The sequence below is a fragment of the Balaenoptera ricei genome, chromosome 11, assembly GCF_028023285.1.
Source record: "Balaenoptera ricei isolate mBalRic1 chromosome 11, mBalRic1.hap2, whole genome shotgun sequence".
Lineage (NCBI taxonomy): Eukaryota > Metazoa > Chordata > Mammalia > Artiodactyla > Balaenopteridae > Balaenoptera > Balaenoptera ricei.
The window spans coordinates 73698668-73723045 of record NC_082649.1 but is presented as its reverse complement, the minus strand read 5'-3'; the positions used below and the strand labels follow the sequence as shown (position 1 = coordinate 73723045).

At 39.8% G+C, this 24378-nt stretch overlaps 1 protein-coding gene across 1 annotated transcript in view; it reads left to right on the top strand.

Moving 5' to 3' along the window:
- ERC2 (ELKS/RAB6-interacting/CAST family member 2) overlaps positions 1-24378 on the top strand; it is a 743450-nt gene that overhangs the window by 445358 nt on the left and 273714 nt on the right. Inside the window, exon 13 of the mRNA XM_059940600.1 lies at positions 19931-20066. Within this exon, the coding sequence (XP_059796583.1) occupies positions 19931-20066 (136 nt within the window). The remainder of the gene's footprint in view (positions 1-19930; positions 20067-24378) is intronic.

Here is a 24378-nt window from a genome sequence, read left to right as displayed (position 1 = left end):
GGAATCTTTGTTGTCTTTAGTTATGTGTTTAAAAATTAGGATGCTTTTAGGTAGTACAGATGAATATTTATATATTTTATTAGCTATGCCTCTTTGTACTAGAACATCATAACTTGCAGATCAAACATATGGTTACACTAATTCTTGCTTAGAAAGAATCTAAGGCTAAAAGGTATGTAAGGTAAAAATATTTAAAGAGAAATATTAAGTAAGTAATGCAGGTAGTGCATGGTATAGTAAAAATCATTGAGATGATACACTAATGACTAAAGTTTGGGAAACCCTGATTAACACTATTATTCCTCGGACTTTGTACTTCAGAGCAATAATTCAGTGGGAAGATCCTGGGGGAAAAAGGGTTTGGATCAAATAAGTCTAATAAACATCCTACCATGTCCCTTTTGGGGATTCACAGTGCATTTTATAATAGTAAAGGCTCTGAAAAGTCCTGCAGCATAAGAAACTAGTTCACATTTATTTTTGTGCTCTCAAGACTTATTTAATCCTAACCCTTCTTTTCTTGTTTTGTTTTCTGTTTTTGTTTTGGTAACAATTATTAACATCCTGCAGGGTTAGTGCTGACATAACACTTTGTAAATCACTGAGTTAAGAAAAGCATCATCAAGTGAAACTGAAATAGGTGGCATTACAGTGATGGATTTTGGAAGTGGTTAATTGTGTTGAGGCAATTGTGTGGGGAAGTGGTTCATTCTGTCTTCTCATACAATTGGGGAGAAGTGGCTTACGCCCTCTTTGTTGATAATTCTGCCACTTGGTTATCCTTCATTGATTTTCACTTCATCCACCACCCACCACTGATTCTGTTTTACTCATTGACATTAGACTAAGAGTTACAAGAGGTTTGAGTTACGAGACGAAGAGTGGAAAGAACAGGCATATATTTTTGCAGTGTGTTGTCATGGGGATAAATACTTGGGAAAGTATAAAGATGCATAAATTTCCATAACCCCTCATTGGCCATAAGTTAGGCCTTCCAGATGCCTTAGGTTACATTGGTGAAAATGGTTTGGAAGAAGTTTGGGAAATGGAAAAATGAAGTCTGTTGGGTACATACTGAAGTAAATAGTCCCCAAGAAATGTTTGAAATTGGCAGTAAAAAATTGGGAAATCTTTTGAAAGATTAGCACAAACAAAATAAAATAAAGGTTTAAAAAGTTTTAAAAAATAATTAGCATATAATCTGGACATTGGTTAATGTCCAAATCTGTGCTGTCCAGCATGGTAGCCACAAGCCTCATGTGACTATTTACATTTACATTAACTAAGATTAGATGGTCTTGAAAAGTCAGTTCTATAGTTGTGCAGTTCTACTAGCTGCGTTTTAGATATTCAGTAGCCACACGTGGCAAGTGGCTACTATATTGGACAGCATAGAAGTAGAACAGTTCCATAATTGTGAAAAATTCTATTGGATAGGACATATGGTAGACAGAATTCTAATATGGTCCCCATAATCTCTGCCCCCTGGTTTTCACACTCTTGAATAATCCCCTCCACTTGAGTGTGGGCAGGACCTGTGACCTACATCTCGCTAATAGGATATGGTAAACTGATGGATGCCACTCCCTAGGATAGGGTATGTTATATGGCAGAAGTGATGGGACAGCACTCCCACGATAAGACTCTACCTTAGCAGATTGGAGAGACAGATTCTCTTGCTGGCCTCCAAGAATCAAACAGCCATGTGAACTGCCTGTGGTGAGGGCCATATGGCAAGGAACTACGAGCAGCCTCTAGGACCTGAGGACAGCCTACAGCCAAAGCCAGGAAAGAGTTAGGAATCTCATTCATACAGCTGCAAAGAAAGGAGTTTTTCCAACAACCCGAATGAGCCTGGAACCACGTTCTTCTCCATTTAAGCCTACAGATGAGAAATGCAGTCTGTCCAACATCTTGATTTTAGCCTGGCAAGACCAGGAGCCGAGGGACCAGCCAAGCTGTGCCTGGGCTTCTGACTTACAGAAGCTGTAAGATAATAAATGTGTTGTTTTAGGCTGCTAAATTTGTGGTAATTTGTTAGGCATCAACTGATTTGGTGTTAGTCTATCTTTGGGAAGGTCTGATAAGCCATGCCTCAGATGGTCCAGATCCTAAAGAGAGTACAACTTACTTATTGAGGCTAGTGCTTTGCTCCCTCTTAGAAAAAAAAGATTGTAGCTCTCAAAAAAAAGGAATATCTTGGTCTGGCCGGAATGCCCCATGTACTTTTGTGGCAAAGATTTCCTAATAATGTAGAGTAATATTTTATGATTTTTATATAGCATAATAGATAAGACCATAAGCTTAGGCATCATAGAAATGATAGTTCAAATTATAGATCCCCTGCTTATTAACTGTATTATGTTGGGCCAATTACTTAACCTCGCTAAGCCTCATTTTCTTCATCTATAAAAGAGGGATAAAAATACTTTTAATATAAGGATGTTGTTTTGTTTAACTGAAATTATATTTTTACAGTTCTTAGCACAGTGCCTGACACATGACATCGAGAAACAGAGGGTGCTTTTATTGTTTAGCAATATTTTAACATTGCTTTCTGACAGGAAATAATATAAATTCTGACACATTATTTCTGTACTCTAGTTTGGAAAATCAGCATGTAAGATTTTTATCTTCTTATGCCTTTGCTTTATTTTATGTCTGGGCTGCTATAGCCCTATTCCGGGTTGAATGCAATAAAAATAGGTCTTGCATACATGAAGTGCCCCTGTGCTCACAGGTTGCTTTCACTGTATATTGTCTGGGCAAATCACCTCCAACCTCTGGCCAGACTGTGGAATGTTGGTTTCCTCCAACATTAGTCTCCCAGTGTTCAATTTTCACAGTTTCCATATGTTTTTTATAGTACCCCAAACTGTAAATACAGCTGGCACCCTACCAAACTGGCTGTAATGTGCCTATGTCTAATGGCGGAATCAGAGGCTTTTATAAGAATACAGTACTCCATGGAATTGTGGCAACTATACAAACGTTTTGTTTTTAAAATGTTCAGATTGCATTTTTTTAATTTGAAAAGAAGTGAATGATATGCAAGGAGAAAATTTGAGGAGGGAACAGGGCAGGAGTTTTAATCTTAGGTCTGGGCTCTGTCTTGGGTTTGCCCCCATGGTCCCAGAAGTTCTGTCCTAAGATCTGTTACTATCGTGCAACTGTCCTTGCCTCTTTGTTTTTCTCTTACTTTCCATTTTTGTTGAGCTTCTACTTTCATCTTCACTGACTTTATCATCTCCAAACTCTTAGTCTCTGATTAAATGTTTGTACAGGAAGAAACACCAAGCTCATTATGAGGCAGTGAAGTCCCAGGATATGAAATGCACTAAACATTTCTACTTGTGGAGGTAGACTCATCCATAAAACCTAATAATTTGTTCAAAAATGGTCACATTGAGGTTAACAGGTCCAGAGACCAGAAATTAATAGGGAAATTGCATGGCGTCCTTGTTGGTTTTGTGTTCTGCTTCATAGCTGGGTCTTCATTTCAGTAACTATTGCTGCCACCATGAAGTTTGAAGCTGTTAAACTCCCACCTTGCACTCCAAATCTCCCCTGGTGGAAAGCTAATATTCTTGGGTAATTATCTCATATGTATCTAGCTCTCTACAAGTCAACCAAGTTGCTGCTCAGGGCATGCTGTGAAGTTTGGTGTGGTGTGCCTTAAAGTAGCTGGATTACAGAACAGAGGTTGTATCCTGAGAATGTCTGTTTCTACTCACTAGAGCTTTCTGGGGCTGCTTGGGAGAAGAGGTGGTGGGACAGTGGTGTGAAGGGACTCTGCAACACTCTCCACAGTCGGTTGGCACAGCACAGTAATTAAAGGGCTGCGGGTGGCCTCTGGAGCCAGAATGACTAAGAATTCTGCCTCTGCTGCTCAGTTACTCTGTAACTTTCACCTGTAAGAGGAATAATCAAAGGACCCACTTAATAGGATTGTGAGGATTAAGTGAGCTAATATATGTAAGGTGCTTAGAACACATTATGTGACGTGAGCATTTGCTGTTGTGATTATCATTACCTGGGTTCAGCAAACTCTGGCTCATGGACCAAATCCAGCCCTGCCATCTGTTCTTATAAATAAAGTTTTATTCGAGTACAGCCACACCCATTTGTGTACATGTTAATCTGTGGCCGCTTTCATGCTACAATGACAAAATTGAAGCAAAGTTGAATATTGTTTACAAAGGCTATATAGTCCCCAAAGCCTAAGATATTTACTGGATAGCCTTTTACAGAAAAAGTTTGCTGATCCTTGTTTTCACTTTTATTTGTTTATTTATTTTTTAATAGATCTTTATTAGAGTATAATTGCTTCACAATACTATGTTAGTTTCTGTGGCACAGTAAAGTGAATCAGCCATATGCATACACATGTCCCCATATCCCCTCCCTCTTGAGTTTCCCTCTAATCCTCCCTATCCCTCCCCTCTAGGTTATCACTAAGCACCAAGCTGATCTCCCTGTGCTATACTGCTGCTTCCCACCAGCCAACTATTTTACATTCAATAGTGTATGTATGTCGATGCTACTCTCACTTCACATCATCTTCCCACTCCCAGCCCATGTCCTCAAGTCAGTTTTCTATCTCTACCTCGTTATTCCTGCCCTGCAACTAGGTTCATCAGTACCGTTTAAAAAATTGTTTTAGATTCCATATGTATGCATTAACATACGGTATTCCTTTTTTCTCTTTCTGACTTACTGCACTCTGTATGACAGAATCTAGGTCCATCCACCTCACTACAAATAACTCAGTTTAGTTTCTTTTTATGGCTGAGTAATATTCCATTGTATATACGTGCCACATCTTCTTTATCCATTCATCTGTCGGTGGACATTTAGGTTGGTTCCATGTCCTGGCTATTGTAAACAGTGCTGCAATGAACATTGTGGTGCATGTCTCTTTTTGAATTATGGCTTCTCAGGGTATATGCACAGTAGTGGGATTGCTGCGTCATATGGTAGTTCTATTTTTAGTTTTTAAAGGAACCTCCATACTGTTCTCCATAGTGGTTGTATCAATTTACATTCCCACCAACAGTGCAAGAGGGTTCCCTTTTCACCACACCCTCTCCAGCATTTATTGTTTCTAGATTTTTTGATAATGGCCATTCTGACTGGTGTGAGGTGATACCTCATTGTAGTTTTGATTTGCATTTCTCTAATGATTAGTGATGTTGAGCATCCTTTCATGTGTTTGTTGGCAATCTGTATATCTTCTTTGGAGCCATGTCTATTTAGGTCTTCTGCCCATTTTTGGATTGGATTGATTGTTTTTTTGATCTGCATGAGCTGCTTGTATATTTTGGAGATTAGCCCTTTGTCAGTTGCTTCGTTGGCAAATATTTTCTCCCATTCTGAGGGTTGTCTTTTCGTCTTGCTTATGGTTTCCTTTGTTGTGAAAAAGATTTTAAGTTTCATTAGGTCCCATTTTTTTTTGTTTTTATTTCCATTTCTCTAGGAGGTGGGTCAAAAAGGATCTTGCTGTGATTTATGTCATAGAGTGTTCTGCCTATGTTTTCCTCTAAGAGTTTTATAGTGTCTGGCCTTACATCTAGGTCTGTAATCCATTTGGAGTTTATTTTTGTGTATGGTGTTAGGGAGTGTTCTAATTTCATTCTTTTACATGTAGCTGTCTACTTTTCCCAGCACCACTTATTGAAGAGGCTGTGTTTTCTCCATTGTATGTTCTTGCCTCCTTTGTTGTAAATTAGGTGCCCATAGGTGCGTGGGTTTATCTCTGGGCATTCTATCCTGTACCATTGATCTATATTTCTGTTTTTGTGCCAGTACCATATTGTCTTGATTACTGTAGCTTTGTGGTATAGTTTGAAGTCAGGGAGCCTGATTCCTCCAACTCCGTTTTTCTTTCTCAAGATTGCTTTGGCTATTCGGGGTCTTTTGTGTTTCCATATGAATTGTAAGATTTTTTAGTCTAATTCTGTGAAGAATGCCATTGGTAGTTAGATAGGGATTGCATTGAATGTGTAGATTGCTTTGGGTAGTATAGTCATCTTCACAATGTTGAAACAATCCAAGAACATGGTATATTTCTGCATCTGTTTATGTCATCTTTGATTTCTTTCATCAGTGTTTTATAGCTTTCTGAGTACAAGTCTTTCATCTCCTTAGGCAGGTTTATTCCTAGGTATTTTATTCTTTCTGTTGCAGTGGTAAATGGGAATGTTTCATTAATTTCTCTTTCTGATTTTTTGTTGTTGGTGTATAGGAATTCCTGAGATTTCTGTGCATTAATTTTGTATCTTGCAACCTTACCAAATTCATTGATTAGTTCTAGTAGTTTTCTGGTGACATCTTTAGGATTTTCTGTGTATAATATCATGTCATCAACAGTGACAGTTTTACTTCTTCTTTTCCAATTTGTATGTCTTTTCTTTCTTTTTCTTCTCTGATTGCTATGGCTAGGACTTCCAAAACTATGTTGAATAAGAGTGGCAAGAGTGGACATCCTTGTCTTGTTCCTGATCTTAGTGGAAATGCTTTCAGTTTTTCACCATTGAGTATGATGCTTGCTGTGGGTTTGTCATATATGGCCTTTATTATGTTGAGGTGGGTTCCCTCTATGCCCATTTTCTGGAGAGTTTTTATCATAAGTGGGTGTTGAATTTTGTCAGAAGCCTTTTCTGCATCTATTGAGATGATCATACGGTTTTTATTCCTTAATTTGTTAAAGTGGTGTATTACATTGATTGATTTGCATATATTGAAGAATCCTTGCATCCCTGGGATAAATCCCACTTGATCATGGTGTATGATCACTTTAATCTGCTGTTGGATTCTGTTTGCTAGTATTTTGTTCAGGATTTTTGCATGTATGTTCATCAGTGATACTGGTCTATAATTTTCTTTTTTTGTAGTATCTTTTTCTGATTTTGGTATCAGGGTGATGATGGCTTCGTACAATGAATTTGGGAGTGTTTCTCCCTCTGCTATTTTTTGGAGGAGTTTGAGAAAGATCAGTATTAGCTCTTCTCTATATGTTTGATAGAATTCGCCTGTAAAGCCATCTGGTCCTGGACTTTTGTTTGTTGGAAGATTTTTAATCACGGTTTCAATTTCATTACTTGTGATAGACCTGTTTATATTTTCTAATTCTTCATGGTTCAGTCTTGGAAAATTGTACCTTTCTAAGAATTTGTCCATTTCTTTGTGGTTGTCCATTTTATTTGCATAGAGTTGTTTGTAGTAGTCTCTTATAATCCTTTGTATTTCTGCAGTGTCAGTTGTGATTTCTCCTTTTTCATTACTAATTTTATTGATTTGCATCCTCTCCCTGCTAAGTGTTTATCAATTTTGTTGATCTTCTCAAAGAACCAGCTTTTAGTTTTATTGATCTTGGTTATTGTTTTCCTCATTTCTGTTTCATTTATTTCTGCTCTGATCTTTATGATTTCTTTCCTTCTACTGACTTTGGGTTTTCTTTGTTGTTCTTTCTCTAGTTGTTTTAAGTGTAGGTTTAGATTGTTTATTTGAGATTTTTCTTGTTTCTTGAGGTGAGACTGAATTGCTATAAACTTCCCTCTTAGAACTGCTTTTGCTGCATCCCATAGGTTTTGGGTCATCATGTTTTCATTGTCATTTGTTTCTAAGTATTTTTTTATGTTTCTTCTTTGGTTTCTTCAGTGGTCTCTTGGTTATTTAGTAGTGCTCTGTTTAGCCTCCCTGTATTTGTGTTTTTTACAGTTTTTTTCCTGTAATTGATTTCCAATCTCATAGCGTTGTAGTTAGAAAGGATGCTTGGAGGCTTCCCTGGTGGTGCAGTGGTTAAGAATCTGCCTGCCAGTGCAGGGAACACGGGTTCAAGCCCTGGTCTGTGAATATCACATGCCACGGAGCAACTATGCCCATGTGCCACAATTACTGAGCTTGCGCTGTAGAGCCCACGAGCCGCAACTACTGAGCCTATGTGCCACAACTACTGAAACCTGTGTGCATAGAGTCCGTGCTCTGCAACAAGAGAAGTCACCTCAATGAGGAGCCTGCGCACTGCAACAAAGAGTAGCCCCCACTCGCCACAACTAGAGAAAGCACACACGCAGCAACGGAGACCCAAAGCAGCCAGAAATAAAATAAAAAATTTAAAAAAAATAAATGTAATTTAATAAGAAAAAAAAACCTGCTTGATACGATTTCAATTTTCTTAAATTTTCCAAGGCTTGATTTGTGACCCAAGATGTGATCTATCCTGGAGAATGTTCCATGTGCACTTGAGAAGAAAGTGTATTCTGCCACTTTGGGGTGGAATGTTCCATAAATATCAGTTAAATCTATCTGGTCTATTGTGTCATTTAAAGCTTGTGTTTCCTTATTTATTTTCTGTTTGGATGATCTGTCCATTGGTGTAAGTGGGGTGTTAAAGTCCCCTACTATTATTGTGCTACTGTCGATTTCTCCTTTTGTGGTTGTTAGCATTTGCCTTATGTATTGAGGTGCTCCTATGTTGGGTGCATAAACATTTATAATTGTTATATCTTCTCCTTGGATTGATCCTTTGATCATTTCGTAGTGTCTCTCCTTATCTCTTGTAACAGTCTTTATTTTAAAGTCTGTTTTATCTGATACGAGTATTGCTGCTCCAGCTTTCTTTTGATTTCCATTTGCATGGAATATCTTTTTCCATCCCTTCACTTTCAGTCTGTATGTTTCCCTACATCTGAAATGGGACTCTTGTAGACAGCATATATATGGGTCTTGTTTTTGTATCCATTCAGCGAGTCTATGTCTTTTGGTTGGGGCATTTAATCCATTTACATTCAAGGTTATTATCGATATGTATGTTCCTATTACTATTATCTGAATTGTTTTGGGTTTGTTTTTGTGGGTCTTTTTCTTCTCTTGTATTTCCTGCCTAGAGAAGTTTCTTTAGCATTTGTCATAAAGCTGGTTTGATGGTGCTGAATTCTCTTAGCTTTTGCTTGTCTGAAAAGCTTTTGACTTCTCTGTTGAATCTGAAAGAGATCCTTGCTGGGTAGAGTAATCTTGGTTGTCGGTTCTTCTCTTTCATCACTTTAAGTATATCTTACCACTCCCTTCTGGCCTGCAGAGTTTCTGCTGAAAAATCAGCTGATAACCTTATGGGGATTCCTTTATAAATTATTTTTTGTTTTTCCCTTGCGGCTTTTAATATTTTTTCTTTGAATTAATTTTTTATAGTTTGATTAATATGTGTCTTGGCGTGTTTCCCCTTGGGTTTATCCTGTATGGGACTCTCTATGCTTCCTGGACTTGGGTGACTATTTCCTTTCCCATGTTAAGGAAGTTTTCGACTATAATCTCTTCAAATATTTTCTCAGACCCTTTCTTTTTCTCTTCTTCTTCTGGGACCCCTATAATTCGAATGTTGGTGCATTTAGTGTTGTCCCAGAGGTCTTTGAGATTGTCTTCAATTCTTTTCATTCTTTTTTCTTTATTCTGCTCCTCGGCAGTTTTTTCCACCATTTTGTCTTCCAGCTCACTTATCCATTCTTCTGCCTCAGTTATTCTGTTATTGATTCTTTCTAGTGTATTTTTCATTTCAGTTATTGTGTTGTTCATCTCCGTTTGTTTGTTCTTTAGTTCTTCTAGATCTTCTAATCATTTCTTGTATTTTCTCAATCTGTGCCTCCATTCTATTTCTGAGATTCTGGATCATCTTTACTATCATTACTCTGAATTCTTTTTCAGGTAGATTGCCTATTTCCTCTTCATTTATTTGGTCTTGTAGGTTTTTACCTTGCTCCTTCATTTGTAACATATTTTTTTGCCGTCTCATTTTTTTTTTTAATGAATGGGATTGTGTTCTTGTCTTACTGGTTGTTTGGCCTGAGGCTTCCAACACTGGAGTTTGTAGGCTGTTGGGTAGAGCTGGGTCTTGGTGCTGATATGCGGAACTCACTCCGGTGAATATTCCCTGGGGTCTGAGGTTCTCTGTTAGTCCAGTGGTTCAGACTCGGAACTCCCACTACAGGAGCTTCAGCCTGACCCCCAGCTCATGAACCAAGATCCCACAAGCTGTGTGGGGTGGTAAAAAAAAAAAAGAAAAGAGTGAGAGAGAAAAATAACAAAGTAAAAAATAAAATTAGACTAGGAAACTAACAGATATCTTAGAAAGAATATAAAAATAAAAATATAGATGAATCAAAAACTGGAATGTACATCAGTACCACAATAGTGAAAAAGAGGAGGAGGGAAGAGGGAAAAGAAAGTGGGGGGGAAGGCCTTGGCTGTGGAGGGTGGGGCCTAAGCAAGGGTGAGGTTTGGGCGGTGGGTGGGGCCTATGCCTAGTACCCACAGCGCTGGAAAAGGCCCTGCGGGCTGTGGGAGTGGGGCTTAGGCTCAAGGAACAGAAGGGACCCAGGCGTGCCCCCCAGCCCTGGTCTCAGAGGGCAGGGGACCTCACCTGGGAGCCCAGCAGGCTTCCTGGGCTAGAGTTGGCAGGGCAAACGCCCTCCTCTCCTCTCCTGCTCCTCCGGTCTGGGAGGTCCCCTCCCACCTGCCTTTCCTGGTCTCCAGGGCCTCCTTCCTGTGCCCCCAGGGACCCACACAGCCTGGAGGGGTCTTTGGAGGGCTGGGGACCGGCCTGGGAGCTCAGCAGGCTCCCTGGGCCTGAGTGGGCGGGGCAAACATGCTCTGCTCCTCTCCAGCTCCTCCTGGATGGCTCCTCCCGAATGGCTCCTCCTGCCTGCCTCTCCTGATCTCCCAGGCCTCAGAGGCGCCAATCCTGTCTGGTCTCCACTTCTCCCCCCTCAGTCCCCCTATGTCCTACCGGTTCACTTTGGGGTTCCTCCCATTTCCTTGGGCATCAGAGTACCCCACCAGCAGCTGGCAGGCACCCTAGGTGTGGGGAGACGCTAACTCCGTGTCTTCCCACACTGCCGTGATCCTTGTTTTTAGACTTTAGAAAGCTTTTCTCAGCAGCATAAATGAAAACAAGCCATCAGCCTGCTGTGAACTGTGTAGATTTTTAAAAACTGTCTATTGAATATAAATTAAATTAGGAAAGAGAAACACAGCTCATTTCTTTTGGACTCAACCTTTTAGATTTTCAATTTACTTTCAAGAATGACTTTATAGGAATGACAACTCTAGGTTGTTATTGTGTTTTTACTGGGTAATAATGCCCTGTTTATATTTGTCAGTCCAATTTCATTTTATTTCTTTCTACTTTGACTGGGTACCATTTCACTGACAATAAATTGATATTCATTTTATGAGATTGAATTCTTCACTGTAGAAGAATTCTTGTTCTCAGGCCTACATGACCAGGCTGTGCCCTCTGGGTCACCAGACCTATTTGGGAGACCAAATGATGTGAAATTTACTTGGTAAATAGTAAATTGGAGCCAAGCTTCTTAGATAATCATGTGATCCTTACAGCTGTATATGGTCTACTTGACAAAAGGGTGCCTTATTATTAATTGCCCATGGATTGAACATTGAGTTCTGAGACAGATGAAGAACAGGCCTTGCCTTTTCCATTTGAATTTCCTGTGGATGCCAGTCCTACCAAGTGCATCTAGAAGAGGGCAAGGGGGCATCAGAGAGGGCTGGCTCTCTCTGCACTCTATCCCTGGGGTCTTCTCTAACAGGCCCCCGTCATCTACTCTCTTTAGCTTAGGCTGTCAGTCATTGGGTTCTGTTCATACTTAGGGCAGTGCTCCATTGATATTTGGACGGAGGAGATTCTTCAGGGCTGGAGTAAGGGAGAACAGTTGAAACAAGTCAGCCCTTTGAAACCTCCCCCAAAGTGAAATATCTATTAGAAAAACAAACCCTTCTCTTGCTGATTGTGACCATCTTCTGCTGTGTAATCTGTTCTCTAGGTTTTCCTGGCTCATGTGGGGAAATCAGCAATGAGGGGAGTAGATACACACTTTAGAAGAGGGTTGGGCTTCCCTGGTGGCGCAGTGGTTGAGAATCCGCCTGCCAATGCAGGGGACATGGGTTCGAGCCCTGGTCTGGGAAGATCCCACATGCCGCGGAGCAACTGGGCCCGTGAGCCACAACTACTGAGCCTGCGCGTCTGGAGCCTGTGCTGCGCAACAAGAGAGGCCGTGATAGTGAGAGGCCCACGCACCGCGATGAAGAGTGGCCCCCGCTCGCCGCAACTAGAGAAAGCCCTCGCACAGAAACGAAGACCCAACACAGTCAAAAATAAATAAATAAATAAAATAAATTTATTAAAAAAAAAAAAAAAAAAAGAAGAGGGTTATTTGGGTCAGGGGGATCAGGCTGACATTTATAAGTTACCCACTGTGTGCGAGGGACTGTTTTAAGAGCGTTAGGCTTATGAAATCATTTAATACCCCCATCCCCCAGTGAGATAACTTGCCCAGGGTCACATGCTTAGTAAGGGACGCCTCTGTGATGAGAATGTAGCTAATCTGGCAGCAAAGTCCTTGGTCTTGGGCATCTTACTGTCTTGTTTCTTCACCTGATTTGTCTCAAATGATTCTCATCAGACTGAATGAGGAATAGCCTTATTGAATCATCTCCTCCAAGGAGAGTTTTGCTGGTGGGACCCAATACTATACGGTGAAAAGCTAGGACTTTCTTTGTCTCTGGGAAGATCCACTTCTCAAGTTTTCAAATCTGAACACTCCCTGCCCTTTAACACCTTCTTTCTTTAGCTGTATTATCAGGTTCTGGGTATATCCAACTGTCCTGGTAAATGATAAATGATGTCACTTTAAGGTGTGTTGGCATCATGTGCTTTAACTGAAGGTGGCCTTGTCTCTGGAGCCTTGTGCAGCCCCAGACACCACAGAGGAGGTGGGAACAGAAGAGAGGGAGATGGGAGGGTACTTACCTCCAGGGAATGAAGGGAGAAAGGACTATAGGTAGGGAGGGGACGGGGAATCTATTGAGGAGGGAAGTCAAGAAGGAAAGCATGGGGAGATAGTGGGCATCCTGCTGAAGGGTTTTGGCAAGGACCTAGGCAGTCATCAAAGCTAGTGGCCAAACTGGTCGGCTGCTCTTGAGGGGATGCTGCAAAATACAAAGTCCAAGAGATCTGGCTCGTTCTGGAACTAAGTCCTAAGACCTTGACCCTACTTGTTGCTCTTTGTTGGGGGGTGGGGAGAGCTATATTCAAGCAGCCACAGCTGGCCAGATACTTTCTCTTTCAGGAAGGAATATCATGCTCATGATATTCAGCACATTTGTGCATGCTGTAAAAATATCTTTAGAATATTTATGATAGCTTTCTAAAATTTATAGCTATGCTGAAGTACTGAATGGTATTTACAAGCTTTAAAAAAAATGGGATCATCTCAGTGGTTAAAAGTAAAAGCTTTTATTATGGGAAATTCTGCATGCAATACTCATTGTCAGCTTCCATTGTGTGTGTGTGGCCCATCTACTTGTGCAGTCACTTCAGGATCCCAGCTCACTTACCCATGCTTGTCGTTACCTTCCTGCAACACTTTCATTAGGATAACCTTCCAAGAATGTAACTTATCTTATTATTAAGGAAATCACAAGTGGAAACTAAATGTATGACAAAAAAGGGTTTAGTAATGCATTCCAAAGTCCATTGCCTGAGGTATTTGGAATACCTGCTATTCTGGTGTGGGAAGCAAGACACTAAGTATGTGTTCACAATATTGCACAAGACATGATTACATTCATATTGTAAACCAAGTGTGAGAGAGAGTAGTCTGCTCTAAGCATTTCACCTGTACTAATTCATCAACTCTTCACAATAACTCTATGAGTTACCCACAATTATTTCCATTTTATATGTGAGGTACAGAGAGGTTAAGAAATTTGCCTGTGGTCACACAGCTATAAAGTAGTGGACTTCTGATGGAAACCCAGGCAGTCTGGCTCCAGAGTTTATGCTACTAGCCCCTGCACTGCAGCTGCTCCTGGAAGATTCATAAAACTCAGAAATTATCTTCCACAGCGGTTGTACCGTTTTACACTCTGAGTTAGACCTACATCTAGTTATTTATCCAAGAGAAATGAAAACATGTCCACAGGGGAAAAGAAGAACTGGTACAAGAATGTTCATTGCAAGCTTATTCTTAACAGTAAAAAATTGATAACAGCCTAAATATCCACTTAACAAGCGAATAGCTAATCAAACTGTGGTAAATTCATAGCAATGGGATACTATTCAGCAGTAAGGTGGAGCTTACATACAACAATAAGAGTGATACCAAAACCTTACCTTGAGTCAAAGAAGTCAGATACAAAAGAGCATGTACTGCATGATTCTTTGAAGTTCAAGAATAGACAAAACAAATACATGTAGATAAAAGTTAGAACAGAGATTACTTTAGGGCAGGGGGAAGGGACGTGAGGCTGGGTGATGGCTAGGCTCTATATTTTGATTAGTCAAAAATCATTGACTTATGCACTTAGTATCTGTGCCTTTCCTTGTCTGTATTTATACCTCACTTAAACACATATAAATACATACAGTAAACTGTGAAAGCTCCCCCTTCTCCAGTCCAGTTACCCTTCTCAGCGATAACCATTGTTTACAGACTGGTGTGGAATTTCCAGGAGTATATATACTTGCCATTTCCATTTGTGTGCCCATACACATCCCAGTAGGCTTTTATATTTTAACATAAATAAGGTCAGACTATATGTATTATTCTGCTACCTGCTTTCTTTTTTGATTAACAATACATCTTGAACGTTTTTCCATGTCCATACTTCAGTTTTGCCTTAATGTCCTTAGCTAGCTTAGGATTCTGTAGTATGAATGTACTTGATTTCTTCAGCCAGTTTCCTTCTGATGGACGATTAGGCATTTTTCAAATTTTTACTTTTACCGTGCTACTATGAAAATTGTTGTACACATATATTTGTGCACATGTGCAAGCATTTTTGTAGGCTACTTTCCTAGAAGTGGGTTTGCCTGGGCAAAAGGTATGTACACTGTGGTGGATACTTACAAATTGGTTTCCAAAAATGCTTTTGTCAATGACACTCCTGACCACATGTGAGAGAGCTGGATTCCTGCATTCTCTCCAACAATGGATGTTATCAATCTTTAAAGCTTTTGAGAGCAGATGGGTAAAAAATGACATCTTGTTTCTGCCGAGATTTTAAAAGGGAAGTTTTGATCTTCTAGTTTATATGCAAATGTACACTTGCCCATAGAGAAACATATGCATCTCCTGTCCTATGCTCCAGGCTATGTAATTCTAGAGAACAGTTCTCTTTCCTTTGGGAAGAAAGAAAAAGAAAGAAGAGAGGTACTAAGCCCTCAAACACAGTATGGTAAGTGGGAGAAAGTATGGTATTAAAGGCAGGAGAACTAAAAATCATAAAGGTTTAATTAAATGAAAGAGATCTCAAACCTGGTGAAAGTAGTATTTATTCTGAGTTTCAGAGAAGGTGTAGGATTTTTGAGAGTATTTGATATGGTTTCTAAGTTCAAACAATATTATAGTATCTATTAGATATTAACAGAGAGATGACAGTGACATAGGTGCAAGCATTCATTCATTCAAATAAATATTTTAGAGGGCCTGATGCTCTCTCAACAGCAAGTTAGAGAATACTTTCTAATTTTAATTTGATGGACTATTTTAGTGAAAATAGCAAAAGTCTGCTCATTTATTCCTTTTTTAAAATTTATTTTATTTGAGGTATAATGTACAATGTTATGTTAATTTCTGCCATATATCAGAGTTACTCAGTTATACATATATAGACATTCTTTTTTTGTATTCTTTTCCATTAGACTTCATTACAGGATACTGAATATTGTTCCCTGTGCTATACAGAAGGGCCTTGTTGTTTATCCATTCTCTATATAATAGTTTGCATCTGCTAATCCCAAACTCCAAATCTATTCCTCTCCACCCTCCCTCCCCCTTGGCAACCACAAGTCTGTCCTCTATGTTTATGAGTCTGTTTCTATTTCATAGATAAGTTCATTTGTGTCATATTTTAGATTCCACGTCTAAGTGATATCATATGGTATTTGTCTTTCTCTTTCTGACTTCACTTAGTATGATAATCTCTAGGTCCACCCATGTTGCTACAAATGGCATAATTTCATTCCTGTTTATGGCTGAGTAGTATTCCATTACACACACACACACACACACACACACATCTTCTTTATCCATTCATCTGTCAGTGGACATTTTGGTGGCTTCCATATCTTGGCTATTGTAAATAGTGCTGTAGTGAACATTGGGGTGCATGTATCTTTTGGAATTATAGTTTTCTCCAGATATATGCCCAGGAGTGGGATTGTAGGGTCATATGGCAACTCTATTTTTAGTTTTTTGAGGAACCTCCGTATTGTTGTCCATAGTGGCTGCACCAATTTGCATTCCCACCATCAGTGTAGGAGGGTTCCCTTTTCTCCACACCCTCTCCAGCATTTGTTATTTGTAGACTTTTTAATGATGACCATTCTGACTGGTGTGAGATGGTACCTCATTGTAGTTTTGATTTGCATTTCTCTAATAATTAGTGATGTTGAGCATCTTCTCATGTGCCTGTTAGCCATCTGTATGTCTTCTTTGGAGAAACATCAGGCATTCATTCTTAATTTGGTAGCCATTGTTGATCTTGATACCTGTTGGAATTTTTAAATTTAGTCCAAATTCGTTAATGATGGCTGAATTTTGAAAAGTGACATGACTTGCTTTATGAAACTGGTCAATTTAAGGCAAACATTGAAAACTGACCCTATCACTGTGTTCTCCAACTAACCTCTATCCACCCCCCGATCCCGTAACTGCTTTTTAAAAGAAAAACTGTGTCTTGGATATATTTTTAATGGTGTTTCCTTTCAGAAAAAGTTCACTCCAAAAAAACCTTCTTTTTCCAAACATGGAGTAGGTCAGTCTCTGGCATAACCTTGGAATGCTTGAGTTGCCTAGGGGGTGGGAGTTTGGGAAGTGGGTGTCAATGACACCTTCCCCTGAGGCAGTATTGCCAGAGGGCTTTGCAGTCTGTACCCCCAGGAGCTCTGCCTTCTTAAATTAGAGACAATTGAGATCTGTACTGAGTTTAGCACTATTTATGCAGTGTGAATTTACTCTTGCTGGTGGTAAGAGGACTGTTAAGTCACTTACAGATTCTATTCTTGGAAATGTCAAATTTATTAGTAGCAAAAATCACTATGGTCATTCCTTCTAGTGAGCGTCTGTGGGTGCATTTACTCTTCTCCAAGGGATCTCAAATTTTTAAATTTCATGACTTCTCTATCTGCCTCCCTGTCTCTCCTCCTACTCTGTAAATTGCTGTTTCTGACCTGTGCTTCAGGCAGACTTATGGCTTCCCTGAGGGGCACCTGAGAGAGATTGTCTAGTAGATGAGGTGCTGATCACCTGTTCCTAGGTCCCCCTACTCCTTACCTCTATCCTACCTCTGGCAGAGCAATTTTTCCTTCCCTTTTTAACTTTCAAGTAGGCTTTTACTAGAAGAATCACTTCCAATGATAGAAATACATTTGAAAACCATAGCAGTCCTGCAAAGGAGTTTGAACACTGTGTATGTATCTCTTGATGTTCACGTGTACAGAGACAAGATGGTCATTCTTATCACCTTTCTCTGCACTGATCTAATTGGCCCAAATCCTAAGCAGTGCCATTCAAAACCCAGCTTTTCTTTTCTAATCACTGGTGTCCTAAGTAAGACAGTATTTGAAGGAATGGTTGGAGAATGCTGATGATCAGCCTCCATCACAGAGTCTGAATTTCAGCTTCTCGTTTTTCTTAGCTACTCATTCTTAATTCAGGAAAGCTTTCAGGGATGCATGGATTTTGAATTTGTTTTTTTCTTTTTGGATTGAAAAAACACGCAGTATCCCAGGAGGTAAGGTCTAATATGTTCAAACTGCTCCAAGAACTATGTGGGAGTTTTTTAACAGTGCAAATGATGTTTGTAATAATAATCAATTTTATTTATCACTGGTACTTGCAGGGGAAATATTTAGCAATTAGCTCTGTGTGAGTGTGTATTTCAAAGTAATAAAAATATTTCTTTATAAAGATGTTCTCTAATTAAACAGCCTCACTAATATTGCTGACCTCTCCATCACATTCTGTTACTGAGCACTGATCTTATTTCCTTGGCAACTAGAAAATGTGCTTGCCCTGGGTTAGCATGAGCTTTGGAACTACTATATTCTTATTCAGTTAGGAAGCAAGAGGTCATTCTTAACATCTTTATAGTAACCAAAAGACAATCTCCTAAAAGTAGATTAGTGAGTAGACTTAGTTCATAGTTTCATATGTATGCATTACTGTATCCTGTAAAAATGAGAAATATCAGGCAGTGATTATCCAATCCAAATAATGACTAAGAAGATGGTTATTCGATCTCACCTTTTACCCCCTTAATAAGTGCCACCAGGAATATTAAAATCACTGCTTCAGTTGGTTCTGTAAATATTTATAAGGAGCCAAAGTGTTCTGAATATTTTTATTAGCAGGATTTCTAATAGATTTTTTGGCTGAATAAACAATTCTCTTGAACTTCGTTTTCTTGGAGTGGGAGGGAGTAGGGGAGTATATAATTTTATGAGGACTAGAAATAAGGGTTTCTCGTTGAGCGTGACTTCCACCTGGTTATGAATGGTTTCCTCTGGACATGTTTGCTGTTTATCATCTAGTTTTCATCTCATTCATAACTTTGCAAGAGCAGTGATTCTCAATACGCTTCTTTCGGGAGTCAGGGCTCAGTAACAGCCGCTGACTCAGCAATGCTGGGGAGAGGGCACAGAGGGATTAGCAAGGACCCCAAGTGATTCTGCTCTGTGGCTCTCCTCTTTTGGAATCACTGCTTCTGAGCTCTCTGTACTGCCCTCCTGCCTCCTCACGAGTTGGATTAGATTTATAGCAGCTGCTGTCGACATGGTTGCCTAAATCTGTGGAATGTTTTGCTAAACACTACTGGTGAAATAGTCCACATTAAGTCTGTAACTCCCTCCAACACACACACGTTTTTTTAACCTGTCCTCTGTCTTTAGTCTTTTACTCACTTGATCACTTTATGATTTTGCACTTTGACATCCTATAGATTCATTAAGATCTTTTATTCCAAGCACCCGGGCTTTATTTAACATGGTGATTAGCCAAAGTGTTATTCTGTTTGAGCTAAGTGGTGACAGTGTATTTGATTGGAGCCTTGTAATTATTATTTTAAAATCAAAGTAATAGATTATGACCTCGAAATAGGAATGTGATCCAAAAGAATAATAGTAATTAGAAAAGCAACCACTTAGAAGAAAGTAAATGCCCCATCACAGACCACAGGGGCCTCTGTGCCCTGAGTCCCACCTACCTTTGCAGCCCCATTTCCTACCTCACTTCTCCCCCAACCCCGTACCTTCCTGCCCACGCTCCCACCCCACCCCACCCCCGCCTTGCCTGGACTAACCTCACTGCAGCCTTCCAGTTTGTAGAAGTAACTGTGTTCTTTCCTGCCTTGGGAATTGCACCTGCTGTTCTCCCTACCTGAGGAACTCCTCCACTAGTGTCTCCTTGGCTGGATCCTTCGAGTCTCACCCATAGTCTCGTCTCCTTAGGGAGGCTTCCCTGGCCGCAGTGACTGCAGTCATTCCCACACCCCACTGCCTGTCCACACATAATGCACGTCATCATCTCTCACAGCATCCTATTTATTTCCTTCAACATTAGGAATCCTAAGTTGTGTCTCCTTGGTACTTGTCTGTCTCCCCCACTGGACTCCAAGCTCCGTGAGGAAGATGAAGACTTTACCTTTCTCATTTACCACTGCAGCCTCATTGCCATTCTGGCACCTGGCATTGAGTGAGTGCTCAAGACGTACTTGTGGTTGAATGAATGGAATGTTCTGAGGTCCTAAATTTTTCTGAACCCATAGCAAAATATTCTATACTTAGTACTTCTATTATGATAACACATTATCTTCCAGTGGTTGAATTTAACCAAACTGTGCTGACTTTTCTCAGGCATATGAAGGATCAGAATAAGAAGGTGGCCAACCTCAAGCACAATCAACAGTTGGAAAAAAAGAAGAATGCCCAGTTACTGGAAGAAGTCCGCAGGCGAGAGGATAGCATGGCTGACAACTCGCAGCATTTGCAGGTGAGCCCAGCCTTCTCCTCTTAACCCTTAAATAATTGGAGATTGACTCCCTCCAACATGTACTCCTTGCTGTGGGAAAATATGCATGGAAATGGTGGACTTGCCTTTGCTCTGAGTCTAGCACTAACAGGGTACTCCCAGGGAGCCCAATAGGTCTTTCCGAGTTCAAAGCATCATTTTCAAAATAGTGCCCAAGAAAGGCCGGCTACGGTGGAGACTACTAATGCTACACACAGTGTCTTGGTTCCTGTACCTCACCTTAAAAGGCAAGGGCTGCAGTTATAGATTTGGCAAGAAGCTTCAAACAGAAATGTCTTCCTTTTAGAATTATATTGAACTTGTTTTGGTGTCAGAAGGGAAATGTATGAGTATTATCACAGAAAGTATTTGGAAGAGGATGCATTAAACTGACTTCAGACAGCTTACAGAACTGGTTTTGTTTTGTTCAAAACTCCAAGGCTGTGATCATTATTCTGTCTTTTCTGTGGAATATAGTTATCTCTGAATGGATGGCCTATCTCGGAAACCAACCGGCTGATGGAAAACACCAATTTTTCCTCATTAACCATCTCTGTTTTTGGCAAAAGAGCTCTCCCCATGTGTTCAATAAAACATTCAAGCTAAAACAGGGCATTTGCTTTGAAGTCCCTTTATTTATTCCAGTGTGCCTTTAAACAGAGCAGTTCAAGTTCGAGTTGGCCAGAGTTCATGTTAAATTCTGCTTATTAATTAGTGTCTTTCTCTAGTTATATATTAGGTTTCCTCCTTGGAGATAGAAGAAGTTAGATAATTTCAATATGTACTCATAATTCATTTTTTTAATTGACCAAAAGAGAAATAAATAATTATTCCAGAGTAGGAAATCTAAGGAAATGTCTTGCACAGAACATGGCACAAGGTGGTTACTTAGTCAGTATTAGTTTCTTTTTTCTCTGTGTCCTGGAGGTGCCTTAATGGTGTCAGTGAAGCCCCTTTACATCGATGCCTGATTTTGGATAGCATGATAGTAGCATCAGGTCCTTTTTTCACTCCTGGGATCGTCTTAAGATGGGCTCGTAGTTTATTTGAATCCATGGCTTCCTCAATGTTTTTGACACCCAGGGTTTTGGGTGTTAATTCTCCCATGAATCTTATGAGATGTTATATTAGAGCCTACAAACTGAGATAATAATAACTAAAATTTGCAGAATTTTATTGCCTTGTCAGACATGTATTCTTATTTATTCCTCAACAGTAATGTTGGCAACTTTATATAAGGTAATACTAGAGTCTCAGAAAAGTTATGAAGTGGCATCCTAGTAAGGGGTGGACATAGATCTGACTTCAGGTCTTCCTGCCTTCAAGAAACTAATGTAGAGGAACAATAACAGTAGTGGATACCATTTATTGAATTTTCAGTATGCTGTGTACTGTGCTCTGTACTTTATAGCACCTATTAAATTCTTATGTCAACTGGGTTAGTTGGGAGTCTTATTTCCAAGTGACAAGAACACAACAACCTGAACTAAGCAAAAAAAAGAAAAAAAAAAGTGGGGGGGAATCTGTTGGCTCAATAAACTGAAAAGGCCAGGAGAGGAATTCAGGTCTGACTACATGCAGATATTCAAGCAGTGGCATCAGGAATCTGTCTTCATTCTACTCACAGGCATGCTTTGCTCTTTGTTGCCTTGAGTCTCAGGAAGGCTGTCCACAGTGATGCCAACTATGGCCACCAGCAGCCAGCCTACGTTCTATAAGTGCAGCCACCACAGGGGGAGGAGAAAGGTTCTTTCTGAGTAGTTCTAGCAAAAATTCAAAGGCCGATAGAATAAATAAATTGGGCAGGCCAGGATCAAGTTATATGATTACCTGAAACCTAGGGGGAAAGGGTTAACCCAAATCTGCTGGGCTGAGATTGAGGACAGGTGATCTCCCACAAGAAAGAGAGGAGTTCTGTTCAGAACAGGTGCTAGGCAGGTAAAATCACAGAGATACACTATAACCATAATAAGGGGTATATTCACTACCATTTGTTACATGAGAAGAAGAAGGCCGTTAGAGGTTAAGTAACTTGCCCAAAATTATTTAGCTAATAAGTGGCAAAGTCAGGACTCAAATCCAGATCTGACTGTCTTCAAATAGTGAGAGTTCTGGAGAATTAAGAGAGGAAGGTAAGAAAACTGTGGAGCGGCAGAGAGACTTCATGGGACAGATGGGATTGGAGGTGAATAAGTTTGACATGGAAGGAACAGAGCAGTAGGGAAGGCTCACCGGCCAGGAGAACTATCAGAGAAAGTACAGAGGCTGCAGAGAGCAAGGTACAGTCAGAGCACAAAACATAATAGACCAGTTGGTCATGGTGGCAGTGAAGTTAAGTGTTGTTATCTTTCTTAGCTGACTCTGGAGCTAGAATGCCTGGGATTCAAGCTTTAAAATTTACTAGCTGAGTGTCCTTGAGCAGGTTACTTAACTTCCCTAAGCCTCAACTTCCTCATCTGTAAAATGAGAATAGTAATTGCATCTACTCCAGAGTTATTGTGAGGATTAAAGAGTTAATGCATATAACGAATTTAGAACTGTACTTGGCATAAGCTATGGTAAAAATAAGTGTTAATGATGAACTGTTATTATAGTAACAAGGAAAAGATAAAAGAAACATTTTTTAGAATGTTTATTACATGCATGGGTATTTATATAGTTCTACTCTGATATGCACTGAGCATCAAAGTTTTTGTTTTTTCTATATATAGTATTTTTTTCTTTTCTAAGGACACATCTAGTTATGGAAATTAATGTCTTGTTTTGGCCCATGAACTTTTGTATAGCAATATTTTCATAAGGGGCCTTGATAACTACCTCATAGGCATATTCATAAAAGATAGCATGGTCTGGAATTGCTTAGTTGCATTCCTGACCACCCCAAATAAAGGATAGCATTTGAAATGCAATAAAAAGTAATCACGATTAATTTTGATGAAAATGTCTCTGGTTAAGGTTAATAGAGAGTGAAACTCCCACTTTCCTGGATTGTTAAGCAGATGTACTCAGATGCAGTAATTACTGCCTTCTGAAGACAGAACTTTCCTTTCTGGGGGCACTTGATTTTTTAGTATTGCTGTTGTTTTAAGTACTTCCTGTTTATACGTTAGCCTATTAATCCCTTTAAGTATCAGTCAACTGGGATCTGGTTTGGTTGGTTGGTTGGTTGACTGGTTGGTAGATGTGGGATTGGCACTTACTAAATGTGATTGATTCTACACCAGCATTTTGTAATGGTTGGACACCCTGACTTCATGATTTCAACCAACCAAAGAGGTATTACATCCAGAAAAATCTCAGGTAAAGTACTACCTGCAATAATAATAGCTGTTCACTTAGGCTCCAAAGAGAGATCAAAGAGATTCATCCAGTTGGTATGAAAATTGGAGACAAATTTGAATGTAGATAGAGTGACCATGTTATTTATTGTCCAAACCAGGATGTAGGCAAAAAGTGGGCCATTTCAGTCAAACCTAGAAATATAGTAATGCTAAGAAACATTTCACAAACTCACCCTTCTTTAGTTCCTAAGTTTATATTTTTATGTCAGGAATTGCAAACTCAAATGCCTTCAGGGTCCAGGCTGTTCATATAAGTAAGAAACAGATTTGCATCTAAGAAAATTTATGACGTCTGGTTCTTTCAGCTTGTATTTTTTTTTTTTTTTGGTAGAGATGTATCAGTTAGCAATTGCCATAATAATGCTGTGTAGCAAATCACCCCCAAACTCATTGACTTTAAAGCATCAGTAGTTATTCTCACAGATTTTTAGGTGAACAGAGTAGCTCAGTTGCTCCAGGGTGGGCTAGGGTGGGCATGTCTGCTTCTCACTCAGGTCTGTGGGTGGCCAGGGCAGCTCTGTTCCACGTGTGTTTAGTCCGAGACTCAGGCTGGAGGGGCATCAGCAACCCAAGGGAAACTCTTCTGATGACAGTAGCAGAGGCACAAGATAGTAAACAAAAACATGCTAGGCCTCATAAGGCCTAGTCTTTAACATTATGATTTTTCACCCGACTTCAAGGCACATGTATAAGCTAATAGTCAAGGATTGGGGAAGTACACTCTGTCCATGAAGAGAACATTGTAAAGAAGTAGATACAAGGAAGGGTGAAGAATTGAGACCAGTCACTCAATCTGTTAAAAGAGATAAGGTTTGGAGAAACATTTCTCTATTATAGGAAAAACAGTAACATAAACATAATGAAGAATTACAGCTGCAGTGGCCTTAGTTTATGGATGTAATTGAGAGTGATGGAGACTGCAGGGAACTCAAGAGCCCATGCCTCATCTAAAG